This window comes from Suillus bovinus (genome assembly GCF_016758785.1).
Source record: "Suillus bovinus strain UH-Sbo-P2 chromosome Unknown EDB93scaffold_1, whole genome shotgun sequence".
NCBI classification, from domain to species: domain Eukaryota; kingdom Fungi; phylum Basidiomycota; class Agaricomycetes; order Boletales; family Suillaceae; genus Suillus; species Suillus bovinus.
The window spans coordinates 109,773-135,827 of record NW_024542057.1 but is presented as its reverse complement, the minus strand read 5'-3'; the positions used below and the strand labels follow the sequence as shown (position 1 = coordinate 135,827).

At 48.1% G+C, this 26,055-nt stretch overlaps 11 protein-coding genes across 11 annotated transcripts; 6 read left to right on the top strand and 5 right to left on the bottom strand.

The window, feature by feature from the left end:
- The first annotated feature begins 388 nt into the window (after positions 1-388).
- Positions 389-2,747, top strand: EDB93DRAFT_1111143 (WD40 repeat-like protein). Its single transcript, XM_041448074.1, has 10 exons — positions 389-516; positions 573-944; positions 992-1,143; positions 1,194-1,243; positions 1,300-1,534; positions 1,582-1,708; positions 1,759-1,873; positions 1,924-2,142; positions 2,197-2,362; positions 2,416-2,747. The coding sequence occupies exons 1-10, from the start codon at positions 447-449 to the stop codon at positions 2,575-2,577; spliced, it is 1,668 nt and encodes a 555-aa protein (XP_041313347.1). The 5' UTR covers positions 389-446; the 3' UTR covers positions 2,578-2,747.
- On the top strand, positions 2,682-4,165 carry EDB93DRAFT_2412 (inhibitor of apoptosis-promoting Bax1-domain-containing protein). The gene is made up of 7 exons (XM_041455823.1): positions 2,682-3,036; positions 3,092-3,287; positions 3,346-3,446; positions 3,501-3,628; positions 3,676-3,846; positions 3,896-4,000; positions 4,054-4,165. The coding sequence occupies exons 1-7, from the start codon at positions 2,785-2,787 to the stop codon at positions 4,100-4,102; spliced, it is 1,002 nt and encodes a 333-aa protein (XP_041313346.1). The 5' UTR covers positions 2,682-2,784; the 3' UTR covers positions 4,103-4,165.
- A 63-nt stretch (positions 4,166-4,228) lies between these two features.
- On the bottom strand, positions 4,229-6,742 carry EDB93DRAFT_1236925 (Sec1-like protein; the record flags this gene model as incomplete). The annotated part of the gene is made up of 9 exons (XM_041451357.1): positions 4,229-4,666; positions 4,720-5,031; positions 5,085-5,259; positions 5,308-5,602; positions 5,649-5,816; positions 5,875-6,088; positions 6,143-6,356; positions 6,408-6,661; positions 6,719-6,742. 9 exons carry the CDS (start codon positions 6,740-6,742, stop codon positions 4,229-4,231), a joined length of 2,094 nt encoding a protein of 697 aa, XP_041313345.1.
- Positions 6,743-8,470: 1,728 nt separating this feature from the next.
- Positions 8,471-12,582, top strand: EDB93DRAFT_1236924 (uncharacterized protein; the record flags this gene model as incomplete). The annotated part of the gene is made up of 10 exons (XM_041451356.1): positions 8,471-8,689; positions 8,746-8,816; positions 8,864-9,628; positions 9,684-9,888; positions 9,942-10,926; positions 10,981-11,151; positions 11,208-11,531; positions 11,588-11,725; positions 11,778-12,230; positions 12,281-12,582. 10 exons carry the CDS (start codon positions 8,471-8,473, stop codon positions 12,580-12,582), a joined length of 3,633 nt encoding a protein of 1,210 aa, XP_041313344.1.
- Positions 12,583-13,625: 1,043 nt separating this feature from the next.
- On the top strand, positions 13,626-13,784 carry EDB93DRAFT_1048291 (uncharacterized protein; the record flags this gene model as incomplete). Its single annotated transcript, XM_041444648.1, has 1 exon — positions 13,626-13,784. A coding segment is annotated over one exon (159 nt), but the record flags the coding sequence as incomplete, so codon positions are not given.
- Positions 13,785-14,960: 1,176 nt separating this feature from the next.
- Positions 14,961-17,058, bottom strand: EDB93DRAFT_1073895 (uncharacterized protein; the record flags this gene model as incomplete). Its single annotated transcript, XM_041445050.1, has 4 exons — positions 14,961-16,490; positions 16,541-16,706; positions 16,758-16,833; positions 16,884-17,058. 4 exons carry the CDS (start codon positions 17,056-17,058, stop codon positions 14,961-14,963), a joined length of 1,947 nt encoding a protein of 648 aa, XP_041313342.1.
- Positions 17,059-17,203: 145 nt separating this feature from the next.
- EDB93DRAFT_1324188 (WW domain binding protein 11-domain-containing protein) lies at positions 17,204-19,109 on the top strand. The gene is made up of 7 exons (XM_041455002.1): positions 17,204-17,337; positions 17,394-17,425; positions 17,494-17,551; positions 17,605-17,931; positions 17,987-18,031; positions 18,084-18,197; positions 18,251-19,109. The coding sequence occupies exons 1-7, from the start codon at positions 17,298-17,300 to the stop codon at positions 18,985-18,987; spliced, it is 1,353 nt and encodes a 450-aa protein (XP_041313341.1). The 5' UTR covers positions 17,204-17,297; the 3' UTR covers positions 18,988-19,109.
- On the bottom strand, positions 19,104-20,790 carry EDB93DRAFT_1111104 (uncharacterized protein). The gene is made up of 2 exons (XM_041448073.1): positions 20,527-20,790; positions 19,104-20,382 (listed from the first exon to the last, which is right to left on the bottom strand). Exons 1-2 carry the CDS (start codon positions 20,758-20,760, stop codon positions 19,252-19,254), a joined length of 1,365 nt encoding a protein of 454 aa, XP_041313340.1. The 5' UTR covers positions 20,761-20,790; the 3' UTR covers positions 19,104-19,251.
- Positions 20,791-21,001: 211 nt separating this feature from the next.
- Positions 21,002-21,391, top strand: EDB93DRAFT_1244395 (uncharacterized protein; the record flags this gene model as incomplete). The annotated part of the gene is made up of 2 exons (XM_041452208.1): positions 21,002-21,091; positions 21,155-21,391. 2 exons carry the CDS (start codon positions 21,002-21,004, stop codon positions 21,389-21,391), a joined length of 327 nt encoding a protein of 108 aa, XP_041313339.1.
- A 1,150-nt stretch (positions 21,392-22,541) lies between these two features.
- EDB93DRAFT_1073850 (uncharacterized protein) lies at positions 22,542-23,747 on the bottom strand (the record flags this gene model as incomplete). Its single annotated transcript, XM_041445047.1, has 1 exon — positions 22,542-23,747. The coding sequence occupies one exon, from the start codon at positions 23,745-23,747 to the stop codon at positions 22,542-22,544; it is 1,206 nt and encodes a 401-aa protein (XP_041313338.1).
- Positions 23,748-24,250: 503 nt separating this feature from the next.
- Positions 24,251-26,018, bottom strand: EDB93DRAFT_1110 (uncharacterized protein). The gene is made up of 5 exons (XM_041448021.1): positions 25,784-26,018; positions 25,674-25,722; positions 24,866-25,618; positions 24,698-24,814; positions 24,251-24,638 (listed from the first exon to the last, which is right to left on the bottom strand). Exons 1-5 carry the CDS (start codon positions 25,865-25,867, stop codon positions 24,607-24,609), a joined length of 1,035 nt encoding a protein of 344 aa, XP_041313337.1. The 5' UTR covers positions 25,868-26,018; the 3' UTR covers positions 24,251-24,606.
- Positions 26,019-26,055: the final 37 nt, after the last annotated feature.

Sequence of the window (26,055 nt, the reverse complement as noted above, 5' to 3'; positions counted from 1 at the left end):
GGGAACTTAGTAAGACTTTGCCGTGTGGGTTATCTCTGCCGTATGGGCTCAAGCCACGTGAATTCCTCTCCAACAGATCGAGACAGCTCAAATGATTGCCTCGGACTGGACGCACCGCGACGGGGTCTTAAGCTCAAGGCATTAAGTATTTGCTTCCGTGGAGAGGTTTCATAGTAAGTGTCTACTACATCCCTGCGAGGAGTCGTCGGAACGCAATATCAGAACCAGCAGGCTACCGTATATCATTTACGAGGACTACAGAGAAAGCATATTCAGTTTACCATGAGTGCACGAAAAACAAGCTTGAAAGTTTGAGACTTCGTTGAATTTGAATGGAAAACTAGAAGCGACTTTGTCTCCTACAATTTGCAACTCCGCTACATAATTACTTGACCTTGCTAAGCTAGCTTGACTCGACGCATACATATCTCTTGAGAGCAGCAGCCATGCCGGCGCCCCTTCTCATCACAGCGGATCAGGTCAATTGCCTCATACATGCTTATTTTTTGGATTCCGGTGCAGTTCCTATGATCGTTCTTGCCCATCTTTGTCACATCTGACTCGTTGGCCAGGCTTCCAGCACTCTGCTTTCGCCATACGAATGGAAGGTCGTCTCGACCAGTCGCCTCACATCAAGAAGCATATTCCACGCGGTGAACTCATCGAACTTCTCAGCAAAGCGCTCCTTTACTCCGAGGTCGAAGCTCATTGGAAGGGAGACGAGTTGTCTACAAATTGTTCAGTTCCGTTTTCACTCTTAGACCCTCACGCGTGTTCGCTCCAGCCTCTTTCTTCCACAAATAATGGTCGCGAACCCAGTGCTACCAAGGTGAATGGTGATACTGCTGGTAAAAGGAAGGCAACGACTCCTTCTGAAGATGCCCGAGCTGAGAAGAGAGCAAGGAAGGAGCAGGACGAGAAAGATGCGCAAATGAACGTCGACGGTGTGTTCATTCCGGTGTTTATTCCACTCTGTCTTCAATTATCACAGGTGCACCCGCCCCAAAGCCAAAACCAAAGGATGCCAAATCAGACCCACCGCAAGCCTTACCAGAACCTCCCGCTAAGAAGCTTAAGCACAAACCTAGTGTCGTTGGAGCACGTCCTGGTGCTGTCCGGTTCTTACAGGCTCACAAGACCGAAGTGTGCATCAATATATTGTTCTCGCCGCCCTGTTCACGATTTTCTCTTAGGTTTTCGTTGTCGCGTGGAATCCTGCGACAAAAGGCCAGCTAGTCTCTGGGTGTGCTTCCTATGGTATCAATTTTCTGTTTGTGCAATTTACCTCTTACTACACAGGTCGCGTGATGCTGTTGTGAATTATTGGGCCGTGCCCAGTGGACCAAATAATGATTACACAACCCCCATACAACCCACACTAACTCTATCAGACTTTACTCTGGAGTCACAGGCTGATTTGACAGCATTAAACTGGAATCATGATGGCTCACTCGTAGCTATCGGCTCCTATGATTCCATCCTCAGAATTTGCACACCGAATGGGGAAACATATTTCAAGGATAGTCACCATAAGGTATGGCAGCACGTCAATCCTTCTTTCTTCTTATACATGTTCGGTAGGGTCCAATATTCGCTGCGCAATTCTCACCCTCTGGCCAATGGATCGCCACAGCTAGTTTAGATTGCACTTCGTGTGTCTGGGATGTCAAGCAAAAGAGAATTCATCGACAGTATCGTAATCACGGTGGTATGTCATTGAACTACCACAATCGATGTCTTGTTGAACTCGAGGGGAAGATGCTTGCTGTTTGGATGTGGAATGGCTGGATGATTCAACTTTCGCAAGTTGCGGCGCAGACAAAGTCATTCACATCGTATCCTTGACAGCTGCCGGGCCATTGCATACTCTTGAGTAAGTTTTTATGTGGACAAAACGCGTTGAACAGCTTGATGTTCTTTAAGGGGCCATGAAGGAGAGATCAACTCTGTCAAGTGCAATCCTTCTCGAACACGGCTAGCATCATGTGCGGACGATGGCACCGCACGTATATGGAACATCGAAAACGTACATTCCGAGAAAGCTCTACCAGCGCCTGTAATACTCAATGGCCATTCACAATGTCTCACCTCTATAGAGTGGTGTCCTGTCACTGGACCTGGTGAGCATGAGCTGGTTGCAACGTACGTTTCGACTGTAGCCTTGATGAATATTCGCTTTTATAACATATATACCAGAGCCTCGTTTGATGCCACCGCCCGACTGTGGGATGCTGTCACTGGAAATTGTACTAAGGTCTTTGTGGACCACACCAAACATGTCTACGCCGTTACCTTCAGCCCCGACGGGCGTCACCTCGTCACTGGCGGAGGTGATGGTTCGTTGATGGTATACGAAGTCAAGGCGGGTCGTCTCTCTCTCTCTCTCATTTCATCTGCTGAAACCGAGCCATTTAGTCGAAGGAGAAGAAATGGTCGTGGTATACGGGCGAGAAGTCTGGCATATTCGAGATTGATTGGCAGAGCTGGGGGAATACCAGCTTGATTGCGTTGGCTCTGGAACGTCAGATGGTTGCTATTGTTGATCCTGGCAAGGTGCCGGCGCTTCAGAGTTCTTAATCATCGATGGCCTTTCCTACTTACCTGGACTGTATTATATTATCATTATTGCGCTATGTACCGTTCGTTGTTGCTAATCAGTTTGCTCTGCTCCTGATTGGTGCCACCACGATGACGTAGTCACATGCCGCCGGCAAACGTTCTGTTATAATACTGCGTCAGTGTTTGCATGGTTTCTTTAGCATTCTTCTCGTCTCTTTCGTTATAATGTTATATCTTGGTTTGTCGTCGACTTTACGCTCTTCTCTGCGCCGTAAAGTAATCATACGGCCACATGCGCAGCCCTTCTCGACGCGCACACAATCACACAATGCGAACATACGAAGTGTCTTGCAAAACCGCCCGACCGTCTTGTCACCCACTCTGCTCTCCCGCTTCTCGCGTCCTATCACAACGGATGCGCAAACTATAACAACCGCTTCATCGCAAGATGCTTGGAAGCGTTTCGGAATCACAGCGGTAATATGGCATGAGACCTGGATGTTCCTCCCACTGACACGCTTTGGCTCATTAGGCTGTTGTCGCGGGCACTGTCATCCTAGCAGAAGGTTTCTTGAATAGAGACACACGCGATAGATTGAGCCCAGCTGAACAATCCTACTTACATGAAAGTTTCATGTACACAGGGGCTGGCCTGACATTGACTGCAGTTGCTGCTCGGAGTTTGTTCAGGTCCGGTGTCGCCTTCAGAATCATGTCCGCGAACCCTTGTGAGCTTGAAGACTCGGATGAGAGTAGCATGGAACAATTCTGAAGCTCTATTTGCAGGGGTGGTACTCGGTGTCAGTCTTGCGGGCAGCATCGGATCGATGATGGGTGTCTTCTACACACCACCGGAGCAGACCTTTCAGAAGCACGCTTTTTGGCTGGTATATTTGATCACCCTGGCTTTTAGCATCTGAGCTGATGCCATTGTGATGCAGGCATTTAATGCGTGTCAAGCTGCAACCCTAAGCCCGCTCTTCTTCTTAAGCCCTGCCATTTTATCTCGGGCAGCCCTCTACACGTGTGGCGTAGTTGGCTCTCTTTCATTCGTGGGCGCCACAGCTAAGTAAGTTTCATACTTCTTGTGAGTCACTGAATTTAACTAGCGCTTAGGAGTGACAAATATCTGTACATGGGTGGGCCGCTGTTGGCTGGTGTCACAGTCGTTGCTTTAAGTTCACTCGCTCCACTTGCTCTCCCGTTGGGTATGCGTGGCCTCGCTGTTGCAGAAACCCTCTCCCTTTATGGAGGTCTTGCCGTCTTTGGCGGCCTTGTACTTTACGAGTATGGCTCTGATTCATTTCATATACGGTCATTAACTTATTTCCTCCAGCACCCAAAAAATTTTGCAGCACGCACGCATGGCGGAGATGGGTGTCGTTCCCAGGGATCCCATAAAAGAATCTGTTGCCCTTGAGCTTGATATGATCAACATCTTGTAAGTGATTTCAAATTTTGAGTCGTGGCATCTGGCTAAGAATTTTCCCCTAGTATCCGCCTTGCTCAGATCCTGGCTATGCGCCAAAATAACCGAAAGTGACTAACTGACGGGTAATAGGTCCTCAATTGATATGGTTCACCACTCAGCATTCATGCCTGGCATCATCGCGTCCATGGTCTATCTTAAAGTCCAATGTATTATTAGCTAGGGTTGTACGATCTTGTATCATGCAGTGGATGTCCCGAGATCTTGAAGAATACTGACGAATGCACCTGGATCAACAATCTCTGTACCACCATAGGTGACGCGTTTTCCAGTCTTTGCAGCCCATTCCTCCAAGTTTCCATACTCAACATAACCTGCCCCTCCAACAATAAAGATCATGCCCTCTGCAAATGCCATCCGCCTCGCTCTACCTGTTCCAGACACACCGCCTCCTGGACCTCCTGGACCTCCTGAAAGACTAAGGCCGGTGTGTCGAGAAGCCCGGGGGTCAAGGAAAATGTAATCATCTGTTTCTTGCAACGACTGGTTCGAAGCTGCAGACGAGTCCATGATCGCCTCAGTAATTCGGGTAACAGGGAGCAATTTGTTCGCTGGTAGAAAGTTCTTGACACCCGAGATAAGATTGTCTAGACCTCCTTCTTTGAGTCGGTCAGTGAGCTAAAATGATAAAAACATCACAGTCTGTCTGGAGAGTCAAGGATGATACTGACTCTATTTCCGAATGCTGTGAAGCCTCTGAAGAGTTCTCCTTGACCTGCACCGAGTACGGGCGTCGAAGCTCCTCCAACAGCGGTGGGTACCGTCATCCGCGAGATTTCCCTTGTGCGTCTGACATATTCGAATGATTCGGTATTGGCTCCTGCATTCTTTAACTCCTTTTCTAACTCGACAATGTCATCTTTTGAGATCGCATTGTCTGGTGAAGATAAGTAGAAGACAAGAACTAGGCGCAGTTTATCCTCCGGTGTCAAAGTGCCGCCTGAACGATGAGAACGGAGCATCTCTAGAATCGAAGCAACAGTCTAGATATCAATTAACACGGAGGATTATCGAGATAGCCGGACGAGGGCCGCACCTGTTTGTTGATGGCCTCTTCAGTACTGAAAAGTTCATCAAGCGCACGCTTCTTGATCTGCTCCAGCAATGCGGTGGCGATGTTCATATGAGTGTCGAGAACACCCTTCCGCGCAGTCAGTTCTGGAAGCTGTGTGATCGCAGTCTTCAAGTGTACAGCATTGGAAGATACATCACTACAATTATGTCAATAAACATGATGCCAAAGCTTTAAGAGCACGTACATTTGCGAAATATCATTAACATCACTGACACCCGTAGATCGCGTTATTTCGGCAGCATCTTGCTTGTATTTGTTCAGTTCCGTGTCGATCTCTTCAGCAACTTGAGGGAATGGGTTTGGTGCATTCTTTGCCCAGAAGAAGTCCTTGGAATCGAGATCATACGAACGCTTCTGTGGTTGAGTGACAACTACACGATTGAGTTTGATCTCTAGACAATCGGACACTAGAGCTTGATACGTCCATCCATGACAGATCATCGAAACGAGATCAACATTTCTATCAAGGATCAGCAGCACTGGAACGGTTTCAGTAATTTAACACGAGGAATAGAACAAACACACGTGGTCGTTGCAGATTCGACAAGCCAGATGCATCTTGCGCGAATAATGATGATGTAGCCCCATGAGTTCGGGAGGCTGAAAGAATCGCATCTCGTATTTTGATGTCGAGCTTTTTTGCTATCATCTCCGCGGCATTGCCTTTGGGCGCGCGGATGATCGGAACATGGCCTTACCCATGCGATATTTAAGTCACCCATCGACAATACCATGAATATACCACACTCACCCATTGTGACAACAGCACTGAAGAGACCATTGGATATGCGTTCAATCTCACCTTCTATCTGTTGTTCGGTGGATGATGGGGAGTTCAGGAGTGTATAAGATGTCACAGGCGCCTGGGATGGCCCTGCTTGACTAGATGACGTAGAAGGAAGAGGTGACAACAGCGAGAATAGTGAGGGAGAGGGTGCAATAAATGACAAATACTGATCGAGAACCTGGAAACGTGCATCAACACACTGAAAACAGACCGACATGCACAATATACTCACCTGCGCAACCAGGTCACCTGTTCCGGCGCTTGCAACAGAGGCTGCAAGCTCTTCTAGCAAGGCACGGGGGAGGGGTTCTACAAAGTTGAGGTGGAAGGACTCATACAAGCATTTGTCGAGGTCTTCAGCTATCCGTCTCACATTGTCGAGCGTAGGGGCAACGAAATAAACGGCTGGAACGTCTGGCAGTGGAGGGCGTAAAGAATGCAATTGTCTATGCAGAACTTAGATGCAAGTGATATCATAACAACTGATTGGTACTTACACATGGAGTGTGACGCCGACATCACGAAGGTCTTGTACTCGAAGAACGGTTGCCAACACGTCTTTCGTTTGTTGGTCTAGCACCAAGACCTTCCACACGGGAGGCCCAGTAGCTGGGACCTTGAGTCCAGTTGAAGTTTTTCCTGATGGTGTTCCTGGTCGTTGAATAGGACATGGATCTGATGGAGCGTTCAGGTTAAGCAGCGCGAGCAATGCAGCCGTTTGTGCTTGTTGCAATGTTGTTGGCGTAGTTGCCTGGGCCACCGACCTGTCAGCATCAGCAACACAAAATATTGGTCTTTGAGAACTTACATGCTTCAGAGCAGTACTTGCCATTTAGATGATTTTACGCGAAAGACCAGTAAGTACTTAGTGTACAACAACGGCAGCCATTGACACGTGGATGTTTGTTATTAGTGACCAGAAAGGCAATTCATGGAAAGGATTTCAAATATCATTCAACTTCACTGTTGAACTGTTCTGACCGCTCAAAGTCTTTGCATTCAAAGATGGCTGCAGAATTAGACTCGCGTCCTGTACCAGTGAGGAGGTTTTTAGCTAGGCGTATAATTACTGATACCATCAAATAGGATTCGCTGGTTGGCGCTAAATGACGGGTTTGCGTTCGCCGACAAGCTCAAGCCCCGTTGTCACGTACAGCTTTGATAAATTTATTTTGGAGCTGTGACCTGTCCCCCATCATGATCTGATGGATCTATCATACTCTCATGTTACATCTACTGATCCAATGTTGGCCAAACCTCCCAAGCACTGCCGCGCATCAGGCATCTTACGTCGGCACTAGTACACTGCAATTCCGAGGGGGGATCTGTTGAGGTCTTAAGGCCCCGAGTGCAGGGGCATTCTTTTGTTGATCTCACCGTTAAGTCTCCTTGCTTCTGGCACATACCTTCAAAACAATCTGTAAGGTTCAAGTTCGGATGTGAGGTATTCAATGCTCATCATCTACTATTAAACAGCTAGCCACTCCCTTCGTATCATGGGTGGATCACAGAGCAGGGTGCAGAATCGCCATTACAAGGACCATGCTGTTGCTTCTTCACGGCCTACGTTTAAGTCCTGGTCACTCAGGCACAGACAAAAGAAGAAACGGAACCATTCGAAATACGAATCGACAAGACCAGTTGAAAGAGAACCCGCTCCATGGGTCAGAGGTCACAAAGTATTTGTGGTCCTTGAGGACGGACAAGGGTTATTCGTTCATCGAGATGCGCTATGACCATGCATGGCAAGTCTTATGCACTGTACTAAGCCGTCCGCGTTTACGAGTAAGTTCTTGTATCTGTCCAGAAAACATGTACATTTTGATCATAAAATACAGCTATATGTACTCATCTTTTCTGATTTCGTGATCTGTGTATGTCGCGATCAAGGGTGCGCCAAAAGGCTCACGTTCACTTGAAAATGACACGTCCAGCATTAGGACCATGCAATGTTTTTGTTCTTGCTGAGGCTGGTCTGTGTTTATACTGAGGTTGTACTTTTATTAATGGGTTATTTTGGAAACTACAATATCATGTCTGAAGGAGCACACATGCAGTACAGTAGTCATATACCGCAGGTAAACCGTAGGGTACTGGCAGAAGTCCGCAGACGATAATCATCACCCGAGGCGTCTTGCAGATAGACATTCTATTTTTAAGTTCTTGTAGCAACGTTCTTGTAAGAGTATTAAACAAGGCATGAAACCGAATATGGGGTTTAATCGGTTCATCATTCAGAAAATTTGAACCTTCTTACGACCTGGTCACCGAAACGAAATTGTCAATCTCCACTGAATTACTCATTCATTACTTATTTGCTGCATACCCACTCAGACCCGCCCAGTCGAGGGCTCTTATGACCATTCACGCAGACGCCGGTTTGGCGCTACGACTTAGGCAACTTCAAGCGGATGGTCAAAGCCAAAGGTGGTCCGAAACTGCCTCTGGAACCAGTACTCATTCGCCCACTCATTCTGATGAACTACCACCCATGTCGAATTTGCTGTTTGTACCACCAAACCCCGGTGATTCAATGTTTTCTTCAAGTCCATACCCCGTGATGTATACCCCTTCATACCCCACTGTAACCCATTTAACCTCAACATTTGTGCCATATTCAACTGCTGTTGTATCGGGATCCGACTCTTCATCTCATGTCTTTTCGTATCGAAGTGCTGCGCAGATTCAGCCTGTGTGCATCGGGGATGGCCTAGATTCAGCTTCGGACGGCGTAATCTCGACCGTGGTGCTTCCAACGAGTGTCGGCCTCGGCATTTGGGTGAGTCATCACTTGGTAGTCCTCCGTTGTGCCCATAGACTCAATTGGTCTGGCAGCTTCTGTTTGCTGTACTACGTCCACGTTACCGACAGATATATGCGCTCAGAGAGTGGTTCGTCCAACAAGAGTAGGACGCTAGTATCTATGTAGTAGTATATGCTAACTCATTCACAGGTTGCGACCGCATCGGTTAAGCTCGAATCTTGGCGCGTTCCTCTTTCCCCCTTTACCGCTTGTTCCACCTATACCTTCAGATATCCCTGACACTGGAAGGTCAGCTCGAGTGGACGCTCGCCTATTTCCATCCGACGAGGAGTTGAGCCAACGAACTCTATGGACGTGTCTCATCATCGTGCTTGGCTGGAGTTTAGTGGGCCTTGTCGGAGCCTTGCCGATATACCTCGTGTCCATGCCATGCCTTGCGTACTCGGCAGGCGACCCTGAGTTTACTGGAGTTTACTCCACAATTCAAGACCTCAGCTTGCTACGTCTCCTGCAGTCACTAGAAGCCAACTCAACCTCTACAAATACCGCCTATTCAGTATTAGATTTGTTTAACAGCGATGACGAGGTATCGAAGGCTCGACTGCGCATCGTTATTCTTGCTATCTTGGCAGTATTTGCGGTTACGCTACCCGCGCTATATAAAATACTGAAAGAAATCAACTACCTTGTTGCATTCCGCCGGCGCTGGTTAGAAGTGCGATGCGAAGAGAAGGAAATGGGTTGGCTGAGCTCCGGAAAAGCCTCCGGTTTTGCAGGATGGGGGGAGAAGCGTGTCAAGGATTATCTTGTCAAAATTGGACTCAGTTCTTCCTTGGGAGGCTCTTCTCGGTCCAACAACCGACCGCAGCAGCTCTCACGCCGAACTCAGTCTTACTATCAGAACCATCAGGATTCAGTGCTCGAGGTTGATGTCCAAAGTCTGTTCACTGTATGGTAAGAAGGCGTTTTAAGACACATTCATGAACACTAATGCAGTAACATTCTCCAGTGACACCCATAATTTGGCACTCCTCATTGCAGAACGAGACGAAATTCTGGAAAATCTCGAAGTTGCAGAAACAAGATACATATCATCTTTCAAAATTTCAACGCCCGATCCCTCGATTGCTGATCTTGACATTCTCGCTTCCGGTGGATCAGAAATCACGCCATCTAGACCTCACATAGGCAGGCCTCGTGCTTTAGTTGGATCGGTGATAACCTCAGTGTACAGTTTTATGTCCCTTGGGCTAATAGTTACCCTCAGAGAAACCGTCCACGCCATCGGAGACACAACCCGGCGCAGGCTAACTCGTCTTTCGCTCCTACCTCATTCGTAGCCCCATCACAGTACTACAAATTACGTGGCTTAAAAAACGTTAATGGCGGGAGACTTTCCGACAGCATCAGCACGCCGATTAGCCTGACTGATTCATTCAAACAACGAACTATGAGCAGTCGCTTCCAGGAGATGGACAGAGGTTCGGCATCCTACAATGCCATGCCATCCGGAAGCCATGTAAAAACAGAGGAACTCGGAGAGCCGTCGATCTTAGTTCCTGACCCAAAGTACTACGGGCCAAACTATGGCAGAGGGTCACCTGAAAGTGGTGGTGGAACTGGGACAGGCACTGAATATCTCACTGTGGAGTCGTCGTTGGAAATTCGGGAATCTCTTGATGACGACTGGGTCGTTCTCGGGCACGAGCACGAGATTGAATTTGGGAGACCGTTAGGCGAGGGACCTGGTGCTTACCCAGCACCCAGACCACAGGAAGAGCTTGCGCCCCCGAGGCAACGTCAGAGACATCTTGATACGTCATCCGACCGTCGAGAGACCTTTCCATTAAGGATCCGAGCAAAAGATCACATTCCTGCTGAAGATGTTCCGCCACCTCATTTACGCCTGCAGCCCCGACAGCCGTTTGTTCGACCTGCTTCTGACCTTAACTACGATAACCTCGGTACTGTTTATGCCGAAATAAACCAATGGCGTTCTCGACTGAAGCTCATCAACATGCAGATTGCCGAAGCTCAGCAAGATTCCTATGCAGATATTGCCGATGGCGCGCCAGTCAAGGGTTGGATTATCATCGGGCGTGGTTTGCGCCACATGCACGCTGTGGAGCTCATAGAGGGTAGGGCAAAGGAAGACGTACGTTGGGACACGCTGCAGAACGAAACGACGCTGCTGGATTCTGCAGCCTTTTGGTTGGTTATGGTGGTAGTCAATATACTCCTTGTCGCTGGCCGTAAGTCACGTTTTTTCCGATTTAGAGGGAATATCGGTGTTGAACTCTGTATAGTCACGGCCGTCGCGGGACTTTCCCTCGGCACTGCTTCTAGCGTGGAGCATTACTTACCTTTCTTGCGCCCCCTTTCAGATCATGGGAATCTTATTTCTGGATTAGCAACTTCCCTTGCTCCCGCAATTGGCGCTACACTTTTCACTGTCGTTGCACTCGCGATTGTAAAACGTAAGCACATTCATGACATGCTCACCCTGTGTAATGCTTATCAAGGTGTGATGCAGGGGCAGCTGGGTGGAGTAGTATCGTATCCGTGTCCGGGATTCGAGTGCTCACCGTCAAACTTGTGTTCAGCACCATAGTAATTGTCCTTGCCGCATTTACTATCACTGCCGGCGCTCTCCTTTTCGCGTTAGATGCATTTAGTCATGGGGTTGACATTGCCAAAACGGTCGCAACCGGTTATGTTTATATGAGCGCTTTCGCTTTTGTTCTCGTTATCAACGTTGCTGTCGTATTCCCTGGGTTAATGCTGTTACAACCCTTCCGAGCATGGTCTGTTCTTCATTCGGAACAAGACGCCGTCACCCCAAGACAACGTTACCGAGGTACGGCTCCTGACTCAATCTCGATTGCGATAAACTTAACTTATCTCACTGACCAGCTGTATATCCGACAACTTATGATGCTTCTTATGTTGCAAGTGCTTGCGCACTATCCATGGTTTTTGCATCGGCATTTTGTCTCATTTTCCCTTTGATCGGGCCCGCTATTGTGATTCTGCTATTTTTGACTCTTGTTGGTGCGTCATCTTGTGCCTTAGTATTTCGCAGGCCGAAATGACTGTTTATCAGCTCATAGATATCTCGTTGGGTATGTTTACGCCCGAACTCTTTCGGAGACTGGGGGGCTTCTCCAGATCTGGTTGCTGAAGCGAATGGGTACACTCCTTGCGCTACAGCCTCTACTCCTTGGTTTAATTTTGCTCAGTCGGCGGCTCTGGATAGAAGGAGGAATACTTTTAGGCATAGCTCTCGTTGTGGCGGGAATAGTGGAGGTGTACACTATACACAAAACGAGGCTTGCAGGCTTCCAAACGCTATCTGAGAGCACTCAAGAGTCTCTTAGATTATTTTGCAGGGCGTTGGAATCAGATGATCGTACTGATACCAATGACGAGACTCGCAGCATGATCACTGCTAGAGGGAACCGCACGAGGGGCTCCATGGCCTCTGTCCTCGAAATGATGTCTCTCACGTTAGCGGTTATGCCATCAGCTTCAAATCATCGTGGTCCGCTACCACTTCGTACGAACATTTGTCTGAAACATCGTCAATGTACTAATTTAGTCTTATAGGAACGGAGACCCTAGATGATCTAATCGCTACAGAACGGGCTGCCAGAACGCATCCTGATGCTCCTCCGCACCTTCCTCCGTTATCGTTTGGGGACCATGCCGAAGAGATGTCGGGTATCATGTATCCGCCCGAGTTGCTTGCTCCAGCGCCGATCATCTGGCTTCCGAACGATACCGCGGGGGTGGCCAAAACGGAGGCAATTGACTTGCGGAAATATCACGATATACACGTTACCCTTGATGTCCATGCTAGGGATGTCATTCTGCCTAAACGGAGTACATCCACACGAACACACGCATGACGTGTTGCTGTGCTTTCTTTTGGCTAAGATCCGTTTCACATTTCCGCCATCCTCGAACTTTTTGGCGTAAAATTGGTGGACTCGTGTTACTTTATAGATCGTACTTACTCCACTATCATATATCAAAGACGACTTTCATGAACCTTTTCCTTCAGACCTGGGATAGGAGTACAACGGTACTCCGAGTTTTCGCTCGAAATGCTTGCAACGGATTTTCAAAGCGTTTCTAGGGTTTCTTCACTATCATTTCTTGAGCCGCTGTTGAACGTTTAACCCTGAGTCAACCTTCAAAGCTTCAAATTCCGGACAATTGATAGAATCCCTAGGGTACCTGGCGATATTCGCTCAGTACCGAGCCCGGTCGTGGGGAACCAATGGATCGCAGCCGCGATTGGGCCTGTAGAGGTAGTGGGAGCTGACCCAAGCTGACATCATGATTAGCTCAATTGTCGATGCCGGTATCCGGATTTAAGTTTGAGGGACCAATTGGATCTTGTCAGTTCCTTCACATCACTTGCACTGATGCAGAAAATATGCACGTGTGCTACAAGATGAGTGACCCGTGTTATGTTGCGAGAAAAGTCAAGTGAAATTGGAAAACAGGAAAAATGATGGTGTGTAAAGTACTCCAAGGTTCGACATGATGCAAAACCGGGGTACAGATAGTGTGAGATCATTATTTTTCGAAGTGACCCTCCTTTAATTAAAAGCTGAGTAACCGTATGGATTGCAGATCCAAAGAATTCTTTGTCTGAGATACGGCGCTACTAGTACTGCCATGAAGGGGGCAGTGTTACTACCAAGTGACTGTGAATTTAACGACACGGAGAATAAATGGAGGTTGGTGTAATACCGCGGGGACATTGAAGGTCTGTGACCAATTACATGCAAGCAGTTGTGGAGCGGTGGGGCGGCTCAAGTGATCCGAATGGTTCGCAACACCCTCACCATATATATTTCCCTCTTCGTAGGGATCGTGGTGTCTGTTTGTCACTCGCCTTGCATCCCTGTTCTTCCGAATTCTGCATCAAATGTCTTCAATCTCTAGTGTTGGACAGGCCCGGGATCCACTGATATTATACTCCAAAACCCTGCATGACTACACTCTTGAATTGTGGACGGAGTCTAGGAGAGTCGCAGAAGAGAAAGCGAGACGGAAGCTGGCTCGAATGGAGGAAGAGGCACGAAAACAATCTCGCGACTCACTCACTACTCAGCGACCTCGTAGTCCTTGAAGGAACACCATACCATATTTCTTACTCACAACCGAGATCAGTGACGGTTCGTATTTCAAAACTTGCTGTGTTTAGTATACACTCTGAATACGCCCTGCTACTTCCAAGATAGTCCAACCAATGCCCTCGATCGTGTCTGTGACCAGTATCGCATCCCCTATGCATCGGCATTCTTCAGATGTTAGTATGTTCTCACCAGAGCCCACCAGTTGGCTTCAGTTCACCCCTTTGGATCAAGTGAACATGTAATATATGTGTTTGTCTATTTTCTTGATATTTGATAACAGCTGATGTCTTCCCAGACTTTGATGGATTTTTAGTTATTTTATTTTCATCGTTTTGCAAGTTCATTTGGACACGTTCATAATCACCGCCTTTTACATTGTCTCGTCCTCGTGTAACACTGGCGTGTTCAATGTCCGCACACTGGCTGGCCTGCGACTTATTCAGGCTCGAGCCTTCCCCAGAATCATTGAAATAGGGTCAATGTGAGCAGCAAGGCTTTCATTTGTACACTCAAGGGCGTCTTCGGAATTGATCTACATCAGCTTCGATGCGGTGGAAATTACGAGCAGAACCGGAAGTAACAATCACATTGCCCTCATGGCATCTGATGTGCTCCACACTGATAACGGCTGTCTTTGTCGTCGGAACAATTCGTTCGGCGTCTTGCGAAAAAAAATGAACGTTGTCATATATTCACGGACTTTATATTCGCGACCCACGTAAAGTCCCTGCATGACGCATTTCATTAGCGCAATATTTGCTGTCATATGTATGTACGTTGACCACACTAGCCCGCTGTCAGGTACTGCGCATTTGAAACCATTTATTTCTTTATTCGCTTGAGCACGCCTTCTGTACCAAATATAACGCCTATGATACGCTTGAGTGAACTCGGCGAGACGCGCGCTTTCAGTCAAACGGTTTCGGACCCGGCTTACTCGGCAATCTCCAGCTTTCCTTGGCTCGAATCTTGCACGGGCGCCCTGCGTACCCGCATGTCTGTTAACATACATGTGTATCCTTGCAAAAGCCGACTAGGGTCCCTATTGAGTCATTTCAACAATTCAAACAAGTGACACTACAGGTTGTTGTTACAAAAATATAATATATCAGAATTAACCATTCCAGCATGAATATCTATCGCCTTCGCCCCCCCGCTCCACCGCCCATGACGACAAGTTTATTCCCCTTCTTCTTCTTGTTCCCTTGTCCGCCTGTGCTTCGCTGCTCAAGTTCGTGCCAAGCTGCATCCAATTCCCACTCGTCCCCGATATCCTGGCTCGCATTGCGGTTGTTTATATTCCGAGGTCTGAGTTCTGCACCCGATGCAGAGTGCGCAACAGATGCAAAGCTCATCGAACCCCAAGCACCGCTAATCTGCGGGGAAGGGGACTCGTGATTCGCTATCCCCTCAATTTCCACAGCATGACAAACGGGATCGAGAGGCGCCGAGAACACAGACTCCGTCCACGGCACAGCAACCCTCTCTCTTTCGCGTTCCTCCGCGCGTGCACGTGCGCGGTCGTCCTTCCTACCTTTCTCCTTCCTCCTGGACTTACGTAGTTTTATCGCCCCTTCGAAATTCTTGAGACCCTCTTGACCCACAACTCCCTCTAAGTCTGCTTCGATGAAAACAACATCTGCACCCTCTGGTGTGTGTGCGAGGTACTTGCACCTCTTGCGCAGGTCGTCGTTAACAGTACCTTCACTAGCAGATTCTACACAGACTGTAATTGTGTCTGGGAATAAAGCATAACTGTTGAAGTGCGAGAAGAGGATCTTGATGTCCAGAGGATGTAAATAGATAGGCAGGCCAGACGCTGCCTGATAGTAGTAGTAGGTCTGCGTAGATGGAGGAGGAGGATTAATGTTACGGCGCTGTCTGTGACTACGATTGTTGAAAGCATTGACAGGGAGAGTCGGAACGGGTGCTGGTGTCGACTCGGGAGTGACAGGAATGTGCCAAGATACGGAAATCCCAGAGCTCGAACCTGTGGCAAGAAATTCTTCTGGTGCCTCGGGGAGTGCAGCTCCTTTCGTCTCCCCAGCAAGCTTTCGCGCACATTCAAGGTTGTGACGTCGTATGATGTCGTCGCAATCTTTGCGAGTTCTATCAATGGCTTCCTTCAGCTGCGGCGATTCTAATGCAGTTGCTTTGGCAATCTGATGACGAATCTTCTGGTCAGCTGCATCAATAAACGAAATGCTGAGTTCATCTCGCATGCTGGCCATCATCCGGCGTTCTACGGCGAGCGCATCCAAATCGTGGGAGAGATCGGCGATTAGATATTCAGGAGTGGCCAGCATGAACTTGGCATATGCATACACATCGGGAAGAAAGTGAAAAGGAGCCTGATGAGGTGGAATCAAGTCCGATGGCCAAGTACGTGAGCGTGGTAATGCAAGGGTCGTCATCTGAGGACGTTGCATCAGTCGCATCCGCATTGTGGATCCAGCTCGAGGTGTCGCATCATGGTCCGAAATCTGCGTGATACACGAGGAGCCACTGGCAAGAGCAGGCTCGTCCTCTTGTAACTGAGGCCCATCATACCACTTGACACTTTTCAACTGTTTCTCGTTGAGCGTGTCGAAGCACACCGGACATCGCGCCCATTTGAGGTTGTCCGACATGCTCAGGTAATGTAAGACACAAGGAAAACAATATACCTGGGAAGTGATCTTCAGTCGTTGGTACGTAGTAGAAGGCAGTTACTGACATGCCCGCATTTTGTCATTCGCGGAGCAGTCGGAGGGGACAAACAGATAGGACAGGTCTTAACCCCCTCCTCCTGCACACTTTGCTCCCCGCCGACGAAAATAGCAGATGCTAAGGCCGAGGACCGTGGAATAATGACTTGCAATATATCGTGCCATTGGAAAAAGCTGAGATAAATAGTTAGTGTGAGCGGTCCAGGTGTATATTGGAAACCTTACATGTCTGGATCCGCGAAGTGGACTGTATAGTCCCCGCTTGGATTCATAACAAACCGGTACTGCGCATTCACGAACCCTGCGGCACTATAAGAAGTAGCACGATACAATAGAGAAGACGATACTCACTCTCCTTGTTCCACACAGCTGAATGAACAGCTTTCTTACTCCTCCTAGGCACAATATGAGGCTGAATCTGTCTAGGAGGGAGTGTGAAGTTCAAGAGATGGTTCAAGGACTGATTTGAGGCCATCTTTGGTGGTCGCTTCGGGGCTGGCGCCTGTGCTCTCAGCTGCAACGTCATCGAGCAAAACTGACGGAAACAGTCGTCGGTTTACTGAGTATAATTGGTGGACAAACGGATCCCTCGTGGGGTTCTTCCCTACAAGTGGGATAGAGACCACCACGATTAGTGAATGATATCTGTCAGCTTTATGACTCCCAAGACTACCTATCCGAGTCACGTGTCGGTACCGTACTGTTTGCAAGCGAGAACTAAGCGCAAGCAGTTGCAAGCCCATCAGAAGTTCAGCCTACGCCGCCATGGCAAAAGGAAAAAATCTCAACCCAGCGGATGCGTTTAGTGAGTCTCTTTATGGACTACACACAAGCCTCGTAATGAATGGCACTGACCCTTAGGAAAGGCTCAACGAAAGAAAGAACTCAAAAAGGCGAGCATACATTCTTCGATGATCATATCTGGACTAAACACCTTTGGGGATTATTTTTGCTGCAGTAGAACAAGGCAGAGAGGTCTAAAGCTCGTGACTTTGCTCTAGTCAAGAAAGACACAAGAGGTTAGCTTATCTTCTTGTCTACAATGGCATTCGACTCACTCTTGCTTTGTTAGATCTCCAAGATGAAATTGAGAAGCTCGAGGGATTGGCAGAGCCCTCTGGCCCAGAGAAATATCGCCTAGCAGAACTCAAGGCAGAGCTAAGCAAAATCATGGCTAAGAAAGAAGAATACGTCCAAGAGCATCCTGAACAACGTAAACTTGTCTATCGAGTTCGTAGAGACAAGGATGAGGTCAACAAAGAGGAACCGGTTGTCGAGCAGAAACGAAATGTTTTCAACAAACATGGCTTGCCTCGGCATCCTGAACGAAGCATCTACTATGATGCTGTCATGAATCCCTATGGAGTACCCCCTCCAGGAATGCCTTACATGGAGAGACGTAAATTAACTCTCATGATACACGGTGTAAATCAATTCTGATAATCTTGCTGTAGCTCTGCGGCCTGACGAGACGGCCAGTGATGATGAGGCTGATGGCGGTCAGCAAATATATTTGTTCTTTTGCTCAACATTACCTCTTCCATTGCCTAGATGACGACGTCGTTATGCCTGAAGGTCCTCCTCCAACTGGCAACAACAATGATATGGTTGACAGCGATGATGACATTCCGATGCCAGAAGGACCTCCACCGAGCATTCTTCAAGGTTCGTCCTATCTTTTGTTTAACATACGTTAAATTCTCAAGTTAAGCTCATAGCACCACCACTGCCGCCAAACCTTCCCGGCGCTCCGCTTCCACCACCACCAACGTTTGTTAATTCTATCCCGGGTCCCCCGCCATTTCCACCATCTTACTCCCACGAACCTCCACCATTTGGACATATTCCTCCTCCTAGCTTCCCGCCCGGTATCTCACCATACCCTCCCGTATCTGCATTCATGCAACCTCACATGCCTCCTCCACCTCCTGGGTTTTTCCCCCGTGTACAGTCTACCTCGTCCATGCAAGATCCGCTTTCTTCCATCCCTCATCAGACATACCAAGCACACCGTGTCAATCGCCTGACGCCCCATCCATCACTTCCCCCCAAACCTCCGCCAGCCCCTGGTGCTGTTTCCTTAGGGATTACTGGTAACAATACCACAGCTACGGTTTCGGCCGCCCCGCAATTACGAGATTTCAAGAAGGAGGCTACGGCGTTTGTTCCGACATCACTCAAGCGGAAAAAGCCTGCTGCTGGGATGATGTCATCTAAGGTTAACGCAGCTCCTTCTCTTGGTACAGGGTCAGAAGCTTCGGAACCAGCACAAGCTTCGCGACCGGATCTTGTGAGTTCGTTGATGGATAAATTTGGACCGGTACCTGTGGTTGGGGCAGCCTCCCTGAATGAAAAAAGTTCTTCGAAGGGCATGCAGCCCAATGTTGGAAAGAAGGATGATTATCAGAAATTTGTGGAGGAGATGGATGACATTTTAGGTACTTCGAGGTCATGAAGCATCTGCTGCCTGTACTATGTGTATTCTTAACCTAAACTCGGAGCGAACAACAGTTTGCTCAGGTGATTCAATGTCCAAGATAGTTTCCTTCAGCTTCTTAGAAAAAAAGTCCACAAAAGGATAGCATGTAGTTCAAGATAATAATCATATTGAGAGGTGAACCGTGAGGGGTAAGATATGTACAACATGGAGCAGAGAGCAGGAAACACTAAAATATAGATGATGTTGATAACTAGCTCTGAGAGTTTGAACATTCCGCATTCATTCACGTGCCTGCGACTCTTTCCAATTTCCGTCCAATAGTCGAATGCCTCTACGAGCCAAGCGACAGTCCCATTCCAACATCTCACCCTGAATTCCAGCCTCCTGAGCACGGGAAGTCATACCATGCCTTAACCACCGCACGTCACGCATACGTATAATTTGTAGGGAAGGAAGAAAGGGGAGGAGCCTCTCCAAAGTGACCCAGAAGTCACTGCTGGGTCGGGGAATTGACAGGATCTGAAGGGGAAAAATACACGGTGATGATACAGCAGTCAATGGCGTTTGAAATGGAACTGTAAGTGCCGGTAGCGGATATTCAAGAGAAAGGTGCCTGAGATGTGGTGATGTGTGGAGTATAGTGGTGGGTGATGAATGATAGCGTGTAGGCCAAGATTTTGGAGTGAAGAGAAATATATTACGAAGATGCGAGCCGTGCGTCTCAAGAAAGAGGGACGACAGCGATGCCGGAAAGGGAATGTCATGATATGGAGTAAGTGACAGTGTCCGTAAACGTGGTAGGGGGGAGTGCAAAAGAGCATACATCAACAAAGAGGAGGGCATGGATAATATAGTAAGGCTTCGCAGGTACGGTAGATAGAGCGGGGCAGTTATATGTGGTGTTTGGAGACTTCCGGTGTTATCAAAATGTGACTCGAGATCGGTGTCATCCAAACCAGCCCCGGTAACGTCGAGTAGCTCCAGATTTACGCATACCCGCAGCAACTGAACGAAATGGTCATCACCAGTTGCCACTGCGGAGTACACGGAGGGATCATAACGAATTCCGCCCAGTGTACGGATATTGGAGCTGCCATCTCTGTGTGTAAGAGATGCAAGTGCGCGACAGCTCAGCAGAAATCCAGAATATAAAGTCAAATTTGCAAGGAACGGCAGCAGGGGGAAAAGTTGCGTCAAAAGTGCGTTAACTGCATAGTACGCCGAGGAATCCAACCCTCCGAGCAGTGCAGAAAGATCAAGCACTTGTACCCAACGCCCGGGGGTAGAGTAAGGAATTCTGCGGATAGAATCCCACATCCGGTCTGCAGAGTGAAGATGTGCAGTAAACTTCTGCAAGGAGTTCACAGAGCGCAAGTACACTTTAGAATATAAGAGTGGCATTGCAACTTCCTACCGCAAAGATATGTCAGCATAGTGAAACGAGGTGAATTAAATGGATTGAGACAGTCATCCACAATCATATGCGACTACACTCCGTCCCTCGCCTGCTTCCAGCACGTAGTAAGAAGTACTTTGAAAACTCAAGTTACTCGCCTTGAAACCCTTGCATACTAGCATCAATGATAAACACGAACGCCTTATATTATTATGCGCGTTGTGTGATTGGGCATCTTGACCGCCCTCGAAGAGGGCCTGCACAAAAATGCTGGACCATATTTCTGAAGGAAGAGGCTTTAGAGGAGGTCGATGAGGTAAAAGAGGGAGGAGGAGAAGGCTTCCTGGATAACGAGCAAGTGGTCTTGGGTAAAGTAAGACGGTCTCGCTCATTATATAAGGCTATTTCAACACTGATCAGAGACAGCTCTGTGCAAGTCTGAGCTGCTGACAAGCGCATAATATCAAGAGACACGTGACCTCAACACGGTACCAGTCGCGTTCAACCGTACCGTACCAGCAATTCTCTCTCTACTCCTGCATCTTGTATACTAAGCACGCATTAATAGTATCTCGCAGGTCGAGAATTACTCCTCTTGAATTTTATCTCACAGACTAGCATAAAACAAGCGTCATGGTCTTCCTTCTGCCAAATGTCATCTTCTCTGTCATCGCTTTGACTCTCCTGAAAGTAATGAGCGTCTCTGCTCGCCCGGTTTCAGAGGTATGTCATATAAATTACTCGTTCCATCCTCATATCCTGCATAACCTGCGCCAACTGCCATAGAATTCACCGAATCCCACAAATGCGCGACGTTACTCTGAACATGTCCCCCCGATAGGCTCTGATACATTCAATCCTGGAACACTCTCTCATCCCGCCACCGTCGCGGTCGATCCATTAGAGGTGTTATTGGATGGATCGGGGCTCGGGGCACTTGATGGCCACGATGAAGGTTCCAGTAATATCAACGAAGGACAAGGTCCACTAGACGAAATTGCCCACCTGAACCCGAGAACGTAAGTCGCTCATCTCTGCATAAACCAGAGTGCTCATACGATTTATTCTAGAGAGTGAGGAGTTAGTAGCTTTCAGGGAGTACGTAGCTCCCATGCAGATCATAGATGGATGAAGACAGTCGCTCCTTGCATACTATGGTATTCGTGAATATCTTCCTGTCATCATCCGCATGCAGCTTCCAAATGCTTGCACGTGGATGTTTCGGAACCCTTAAGTACAAGATCACGGCCCATGTGGGCTGTAAATTGACAGTGTTGCAAGAAACGGAATGATTATTCAAGACTGCTCGCCATGAGGACATCTTCGGAGGACGTTTCGGCCGGTGGGAGAGACTCTGGCTACACAAAGAGTGCACGAGTCTCTCTTCTAACAATAGTACTGCAAGGACAAAGATATTAATCAATACTCAAGCTTCAAGAAGACTGCACACTTTGCATGAATGAGCCTCTATCGGCCCCCTCGGACATCTTGATCCGGACCACATAACGAGTCCCACAAGTTGAATCATTACTTGCCGAAAGTTGCGACAGCTCCCTGGGCCGCGTCAGCATCTCCTTGGACGTACAATAGCGAGAACACGCCGAAGCCGGCCATACTTATTACGCGGTCGTTTAGGTAATTGAGGTATTGAAATCAGGCCCATCAGTCGAACGGCCCAAACCGAACTGATGCCGGTCGACATCCTCATGATGACTCGTCGGACACACGTCACTCGGTCAAGGGTTAGTCTTAGATCGTGAATAAGCCAATGTAGTTTGATTGGTTGGCAGGGCCATGACAACTTAGCGCGATCTAGTTGTGTCCCGTCCGTTGCTACGCAGCTCAAAGCCACCAAACTGAAAACTTCTCCTCAAAGTACTAAATATACTGCGCACGCGAGATCACACACGCTTCTAGAGACCCTGCAATTTTTCACTCCACGATAGGGGACACGAAGGGGACAAGAACAGATTTCGACCACGCCTAAAGTAGGAGAAATATCACCAGCGTATAACACAGTTCGAAGGTAGGTGAGAATGGAAGCGGACAAATTTCGAGACAATTACAAGAAATGATCCCAGCTATGAATACACAGGCTTCTAGAGATGTCGTCTGTAACTGACAAAGCACATGAGTAAAAGTGTTACATCAAATCACTAACTGGCACTTACGATCAGACGCTTAATGTTTGATCGCAGGAATGCATGTCCCCAGTGGCACGTTCGATCGAGCAGCCTCTGGAAATCATGGTTTGCCTGAATTGCACGAAGCGAGGATCACGGAGCAATTCTTCCCAATCGCCATAAAGAATTATACGGCGCAGCGCTGGAAAGGATGATCTGGAGAGGAAGGCGAGGTGTAGCGTAAGGCGCTCTTGGGCTTCAGTGATCATGTCTGTAATCATGCCACATGGAAATGCGTGCAAAGATATGCATTCAAGGGCGCAAGGTTGTTCGAAAATAGGTGGCGATGATGTGAAGTTAAGAAAGTAATTGAATGCCTTGACTTGAGGACAACCATGTAGGAAACGGGTGATCTGATCACTGAGCAAGAACCCGACATGCCTTGCGAATTCGACTGTGCAGAGACGAGCGCCAAACACCTGCCATATGGTGTCGAGTGTGTTATGTTCCAGTGGGAAATCTACAACAACATGGACAAGTGAAGGTAGCCGCCATTGGCAGATCTGACGGACGAAGAGAGGATTCATGCGTCTTAAACGAAGTGTCTTCAATGCTGGGAGCTCTAGTGCATTGCCAGTTTGGGTGTAAGTCCGCATCTCCCCTCCTAAAACGAGATACTGGAGATTCGGGGAGTGACGTAGAACGTCTAGGAGCGAGTTTATTCCCCCGGAGCGAGTAGCATCATTGTAGTGCCACCACTCGAGCCTCTTGAGGTTCAAGAAGGAGTGGCTGCGAATAGGGAATTCGTAGCGTACTGTATCTGGAGATCCCTGCATGAAGGGCCTCACCAATGTTTCCAATTCCGGGCATTGTTGCAGAATCTGCAGTGCGAGATCCGAGCTAGTGTTGGTTATAGTAGCAGTGTGATGGTAAGGAAGTTCAAGGCGGCGGACACATCTTCCAAGCGGTTCATCATTGTATGTCTTCCCCAATACCTCTACGAGGGATTGTACCCCACGTCCGACCTTGACATCCTCATACAGAATGCCGAGGGCAAGGTCTCGCCATAGCTTGCACACTTGAACCACTGCACACTTGACAGCCTTGGCATCCGCCTCTCCCTGACTGTCATGATCAGAAGATCCATAAAATGGCTCGAAGTTTGGTAGGTCGAGACCCAGCGGTGCATAAGTCGCCCAGCGAATTATAGTCAACCACAGCTCTGGAGGAAGCGATTGGTGGTCGTGTCTGGACATCCCGGGTTGACGATGTAAAGATAAGGGAGATGACGGCTCCGAATTCGTCTGCGCTTCTCTGCTGACTGTACAGCGCTTATCAGCACCCTGGGCGCCTGTGCCTGCTCCATCCACCTGTTCATCGACACCTTGATCTCCATCTTTATCCCTCAACTCCAAGTTTCTTTTCGACTCGTTGCAGACGATCTTGTAGATCGCCGCATTTCTTCTTCAATGCCTCGTTCGCGGTTTTCAAGGCCTCATTCTCGACATTCAGTACCTGAATCGATTTTTCTGCTCTTGTAAGCTGGGCGACATTTTTATTCTCGGTTGAGGTTGCCTGCTTTCTCGGTCGTAAAAAGTTCGCCAGACGACTAGCTGGTCCTGTTGCTGTATGAGCGCTCATCAGTGAAGGGAAGAATGAGCCAGGTGACAAGTGGTCGCTGCGCAACTGAGATTTCTTAGACAATTCCTTTTAGGTTATCTCCCGTCGGTAGACTCCGTTAAGATCGATAACCGCATCAGCATATTCAAATTCTGTATGATGATGTCAGTGTCGAGTCACAATCACACCCATCAATAAATATTGTTATCAAACGACAAGAATAAATGAGCTATTTTATATATCATTGATTGAGCAACGCTAGGACACAGGAAAACATTGGTCGGAATGTGGTATCGTCGAGACAGTGAGACTAGCAAATAAAAAAACACAAGGGATGTGGAGCAAGGAAGTGGATAATATAACTTGAATCGCCTAGCATCAAGACACCTTCAGTGCTATTACAAGGAACGTAACGCTCGTATCACGCACGCATCATGTCCATGGTCGTCAGGTGTAACATAAAGAAGTAAAAATCAAAATTTCAAGCTCGGTCTATTAGATGACCTGAAGGTAATTCGATGGTGCAACTGCAATGCAAGCATTAGGATCAAGGGGCCAGCGAGCAGCTCAAGATAAAAATACCCACTTCCTAATGAACCGTCTGCTTTCTTTGCTTGCCACCACTTGCCTTGCTTATCGATGATATCAAGAATCTCACCCTTAGTGAATGAGATTTCGTTTGGATCATCTGGAGAGGCAGTGTCTGGGGCAAATGATGAGCAAAAGAACATTAGTGAAAGAGCTCTTGGCTTACAAGCATACAATGCTTTTGCTTTGTAGATGTATGCCTCTGGTCCGCCCGGGTTGGCTTCAGGCATATTTGGGCTACCTCCACCAGTACCGCCACCTGCGCCTACACCCGCAGCACCAGGGCCTATCAATGGTGAGCCTGGACTCATACTGTTATCAGGGCCACTTAGGGAAACCGGAGCTGGATTCGGTGTGCTGTGAACACTGCCTACACCAGCTGCGGGACCAAGACTGCGGGGTGCACCGTCCACACTAGCACCGCCAACAAAACTATTTTGACTCCGAACCCCGGGACCTGTACCAATACCACCTGTTTTGTTGGCACTGTCATAGGGCATATCGTGTGAACCGACACCACCACCAGGAGAATAGTTGGCTGTATAGCCATTGGTACCAATATTGCTTGCACCGCGAGTCCTACGACGGCGGGATGGTGGTGTGAGGCCACCAGTGCCCATAGAATTGAAGAGGTGGAATGCGAGAGAATCTTCCTCTGACGTGAAATAGATCACCCAAAGAATGTCCACGATTGCAATAATGAGCCATCCCGCAGCCATAGCGTCCAGTGAAGCTAATCCAGTAAAGATACTGTTGCTGACGGTGATGACAGCCATAACGATTGCAATAGCACCAAAAACTGATATTTGGAAGCGATGCATGGCTATTGAATCGCTTGCTAGGGTGTGCAATACGCCAAGGGTTAGGAATAATTGGAGGAATATCCCAAACCACCCAACACCAACGGATTGTTCACGGTCTAGAGGAAATAAATTAGTGACTGAAACTACGAAAAGGCAAGCTACTGTACTGACATTGAGCAGTTACGATACATTGCGAGATAAATGCGATGAACCACGCCAACTATATCGCGACGCGCTTAGTATGAAAATTGAAAAATGGGAGGAGTTGGTACATAACTTACCACCGCAAGAATTGTCGTAAACAAGAAAAGATAATGCGTTAAGATTGGCGTAAAATCTAATCCTTCGCTGCCACGGGGAGGCATGATTTATTTGTCGAGGTCAGAGTGAATTTTGGTAACAAGTTGGGTACTAGAAGTAGAAGTGACTTGAACGAAGAGCTTTGACGTTCATAGGACAAGGCCATCCCAACTACGAAACCAACACGTGCTCAAATATTCCCACGCGACGACTATGGCAGTGCAAAACCCTTGATAAAGCTGTGACGGGAAAA

Coding starts and splice junctions, on each gene's coding strand:
- EDB93DRAFT_1111104 (XM_041448073.1), bottom strand. CDS start 20,760: ATGAGCGAGACCGTCTTACTTTACCCAAGACCACTTGCTCGTTATCCA. Junction 20,383..20,526: donor TAGTATGCAAGGGTTTCAAG/GCGAGTAACTTG, acceptor TCTTTGCGGTAG/GAAGTTGCAATGCCACTCTT.
- EDB93DRAFT_2412 (XM_041455823.1), top strand. CDS start 2,785: ATGTTATATCTTGGTTTGTCGTCGACTTTACGCTCTTCTCTGCGCCGT. Junction 3,847..3,895: donor GGCGGCCTTGTACTTTACGA/GTATGGCTCTGA, acceptor TATTTCCTCCAG/CACCCAAAAAATTTTGCAGC. Junction 4,001..4,053: donor CTTGATATGATCAACATCTT/GTAAGTGATTTC, acceptor ATTTTCCCCTAG/TATCCGCCTTGCTCAGATCC.
- EDB93DRAFT_1324188 (XM_041455002.1), top strand. CDS start 17,298: ATGGCAAAAGGAAAAAATCTCAACCCAGCGGATGCGTTTA. Junction 17,338..17,393: donor CAACCCAGCGGATGCGTTTA/GTGAGTCTCTTT, acceptor ACTGACCCTTAG/GAAAGGCTCAACGAAAGAAA. Junction 18,032..18,083: donor TGATGATGAGGCTGATGGCG/GTCAGCAAATAT, acceptor TCCATTGCCTAG/ATGACGACGTCGTTATGCCT.
- EDB93DRAFT_1111143 (XM_041448074.1), top strand. CDS start 447: ATGCCGGCGCCCCTTCTCATCACAGCGGATCAGGTCAATTGCCTCATA. Junction 1,709..1,758: donor ACAGTATCGTAATCACGGTG/GTATGTCATTGA, acceptor CTCGAGGGGAAG/ATGCTTGCTGTTTGGATGTG. Junction 1,874..1,923: donor GGGCCATTGCATACTCTTGA/GTAAGTTTTTAT, acceptor ATGTTCTTTAAG/GGGCCATGAAGGAGAGATCA.
- EDB93DRAFT_1110 (XM_041448021.1), bottom strand. CDS start 25,867: ATGCCTCCCCGTGGCAGCGAAGGATTAGATTTTACGCCAATCTTAACG. Junction 25,723..25,783: donor TTACGACAATTCTTGCGGTG/GTAAGTTATGTA, acceptor GTCGCGATATAG/TTGGCGTGGTTCATCGCATT. Junction 24,815..24,865: donor AGCAAAAGCATTGTATGCTT/GTAAGCCAAGAG, acceptor CATTTGCCCCAG/ACACTGCCTCTCCAGATGAT.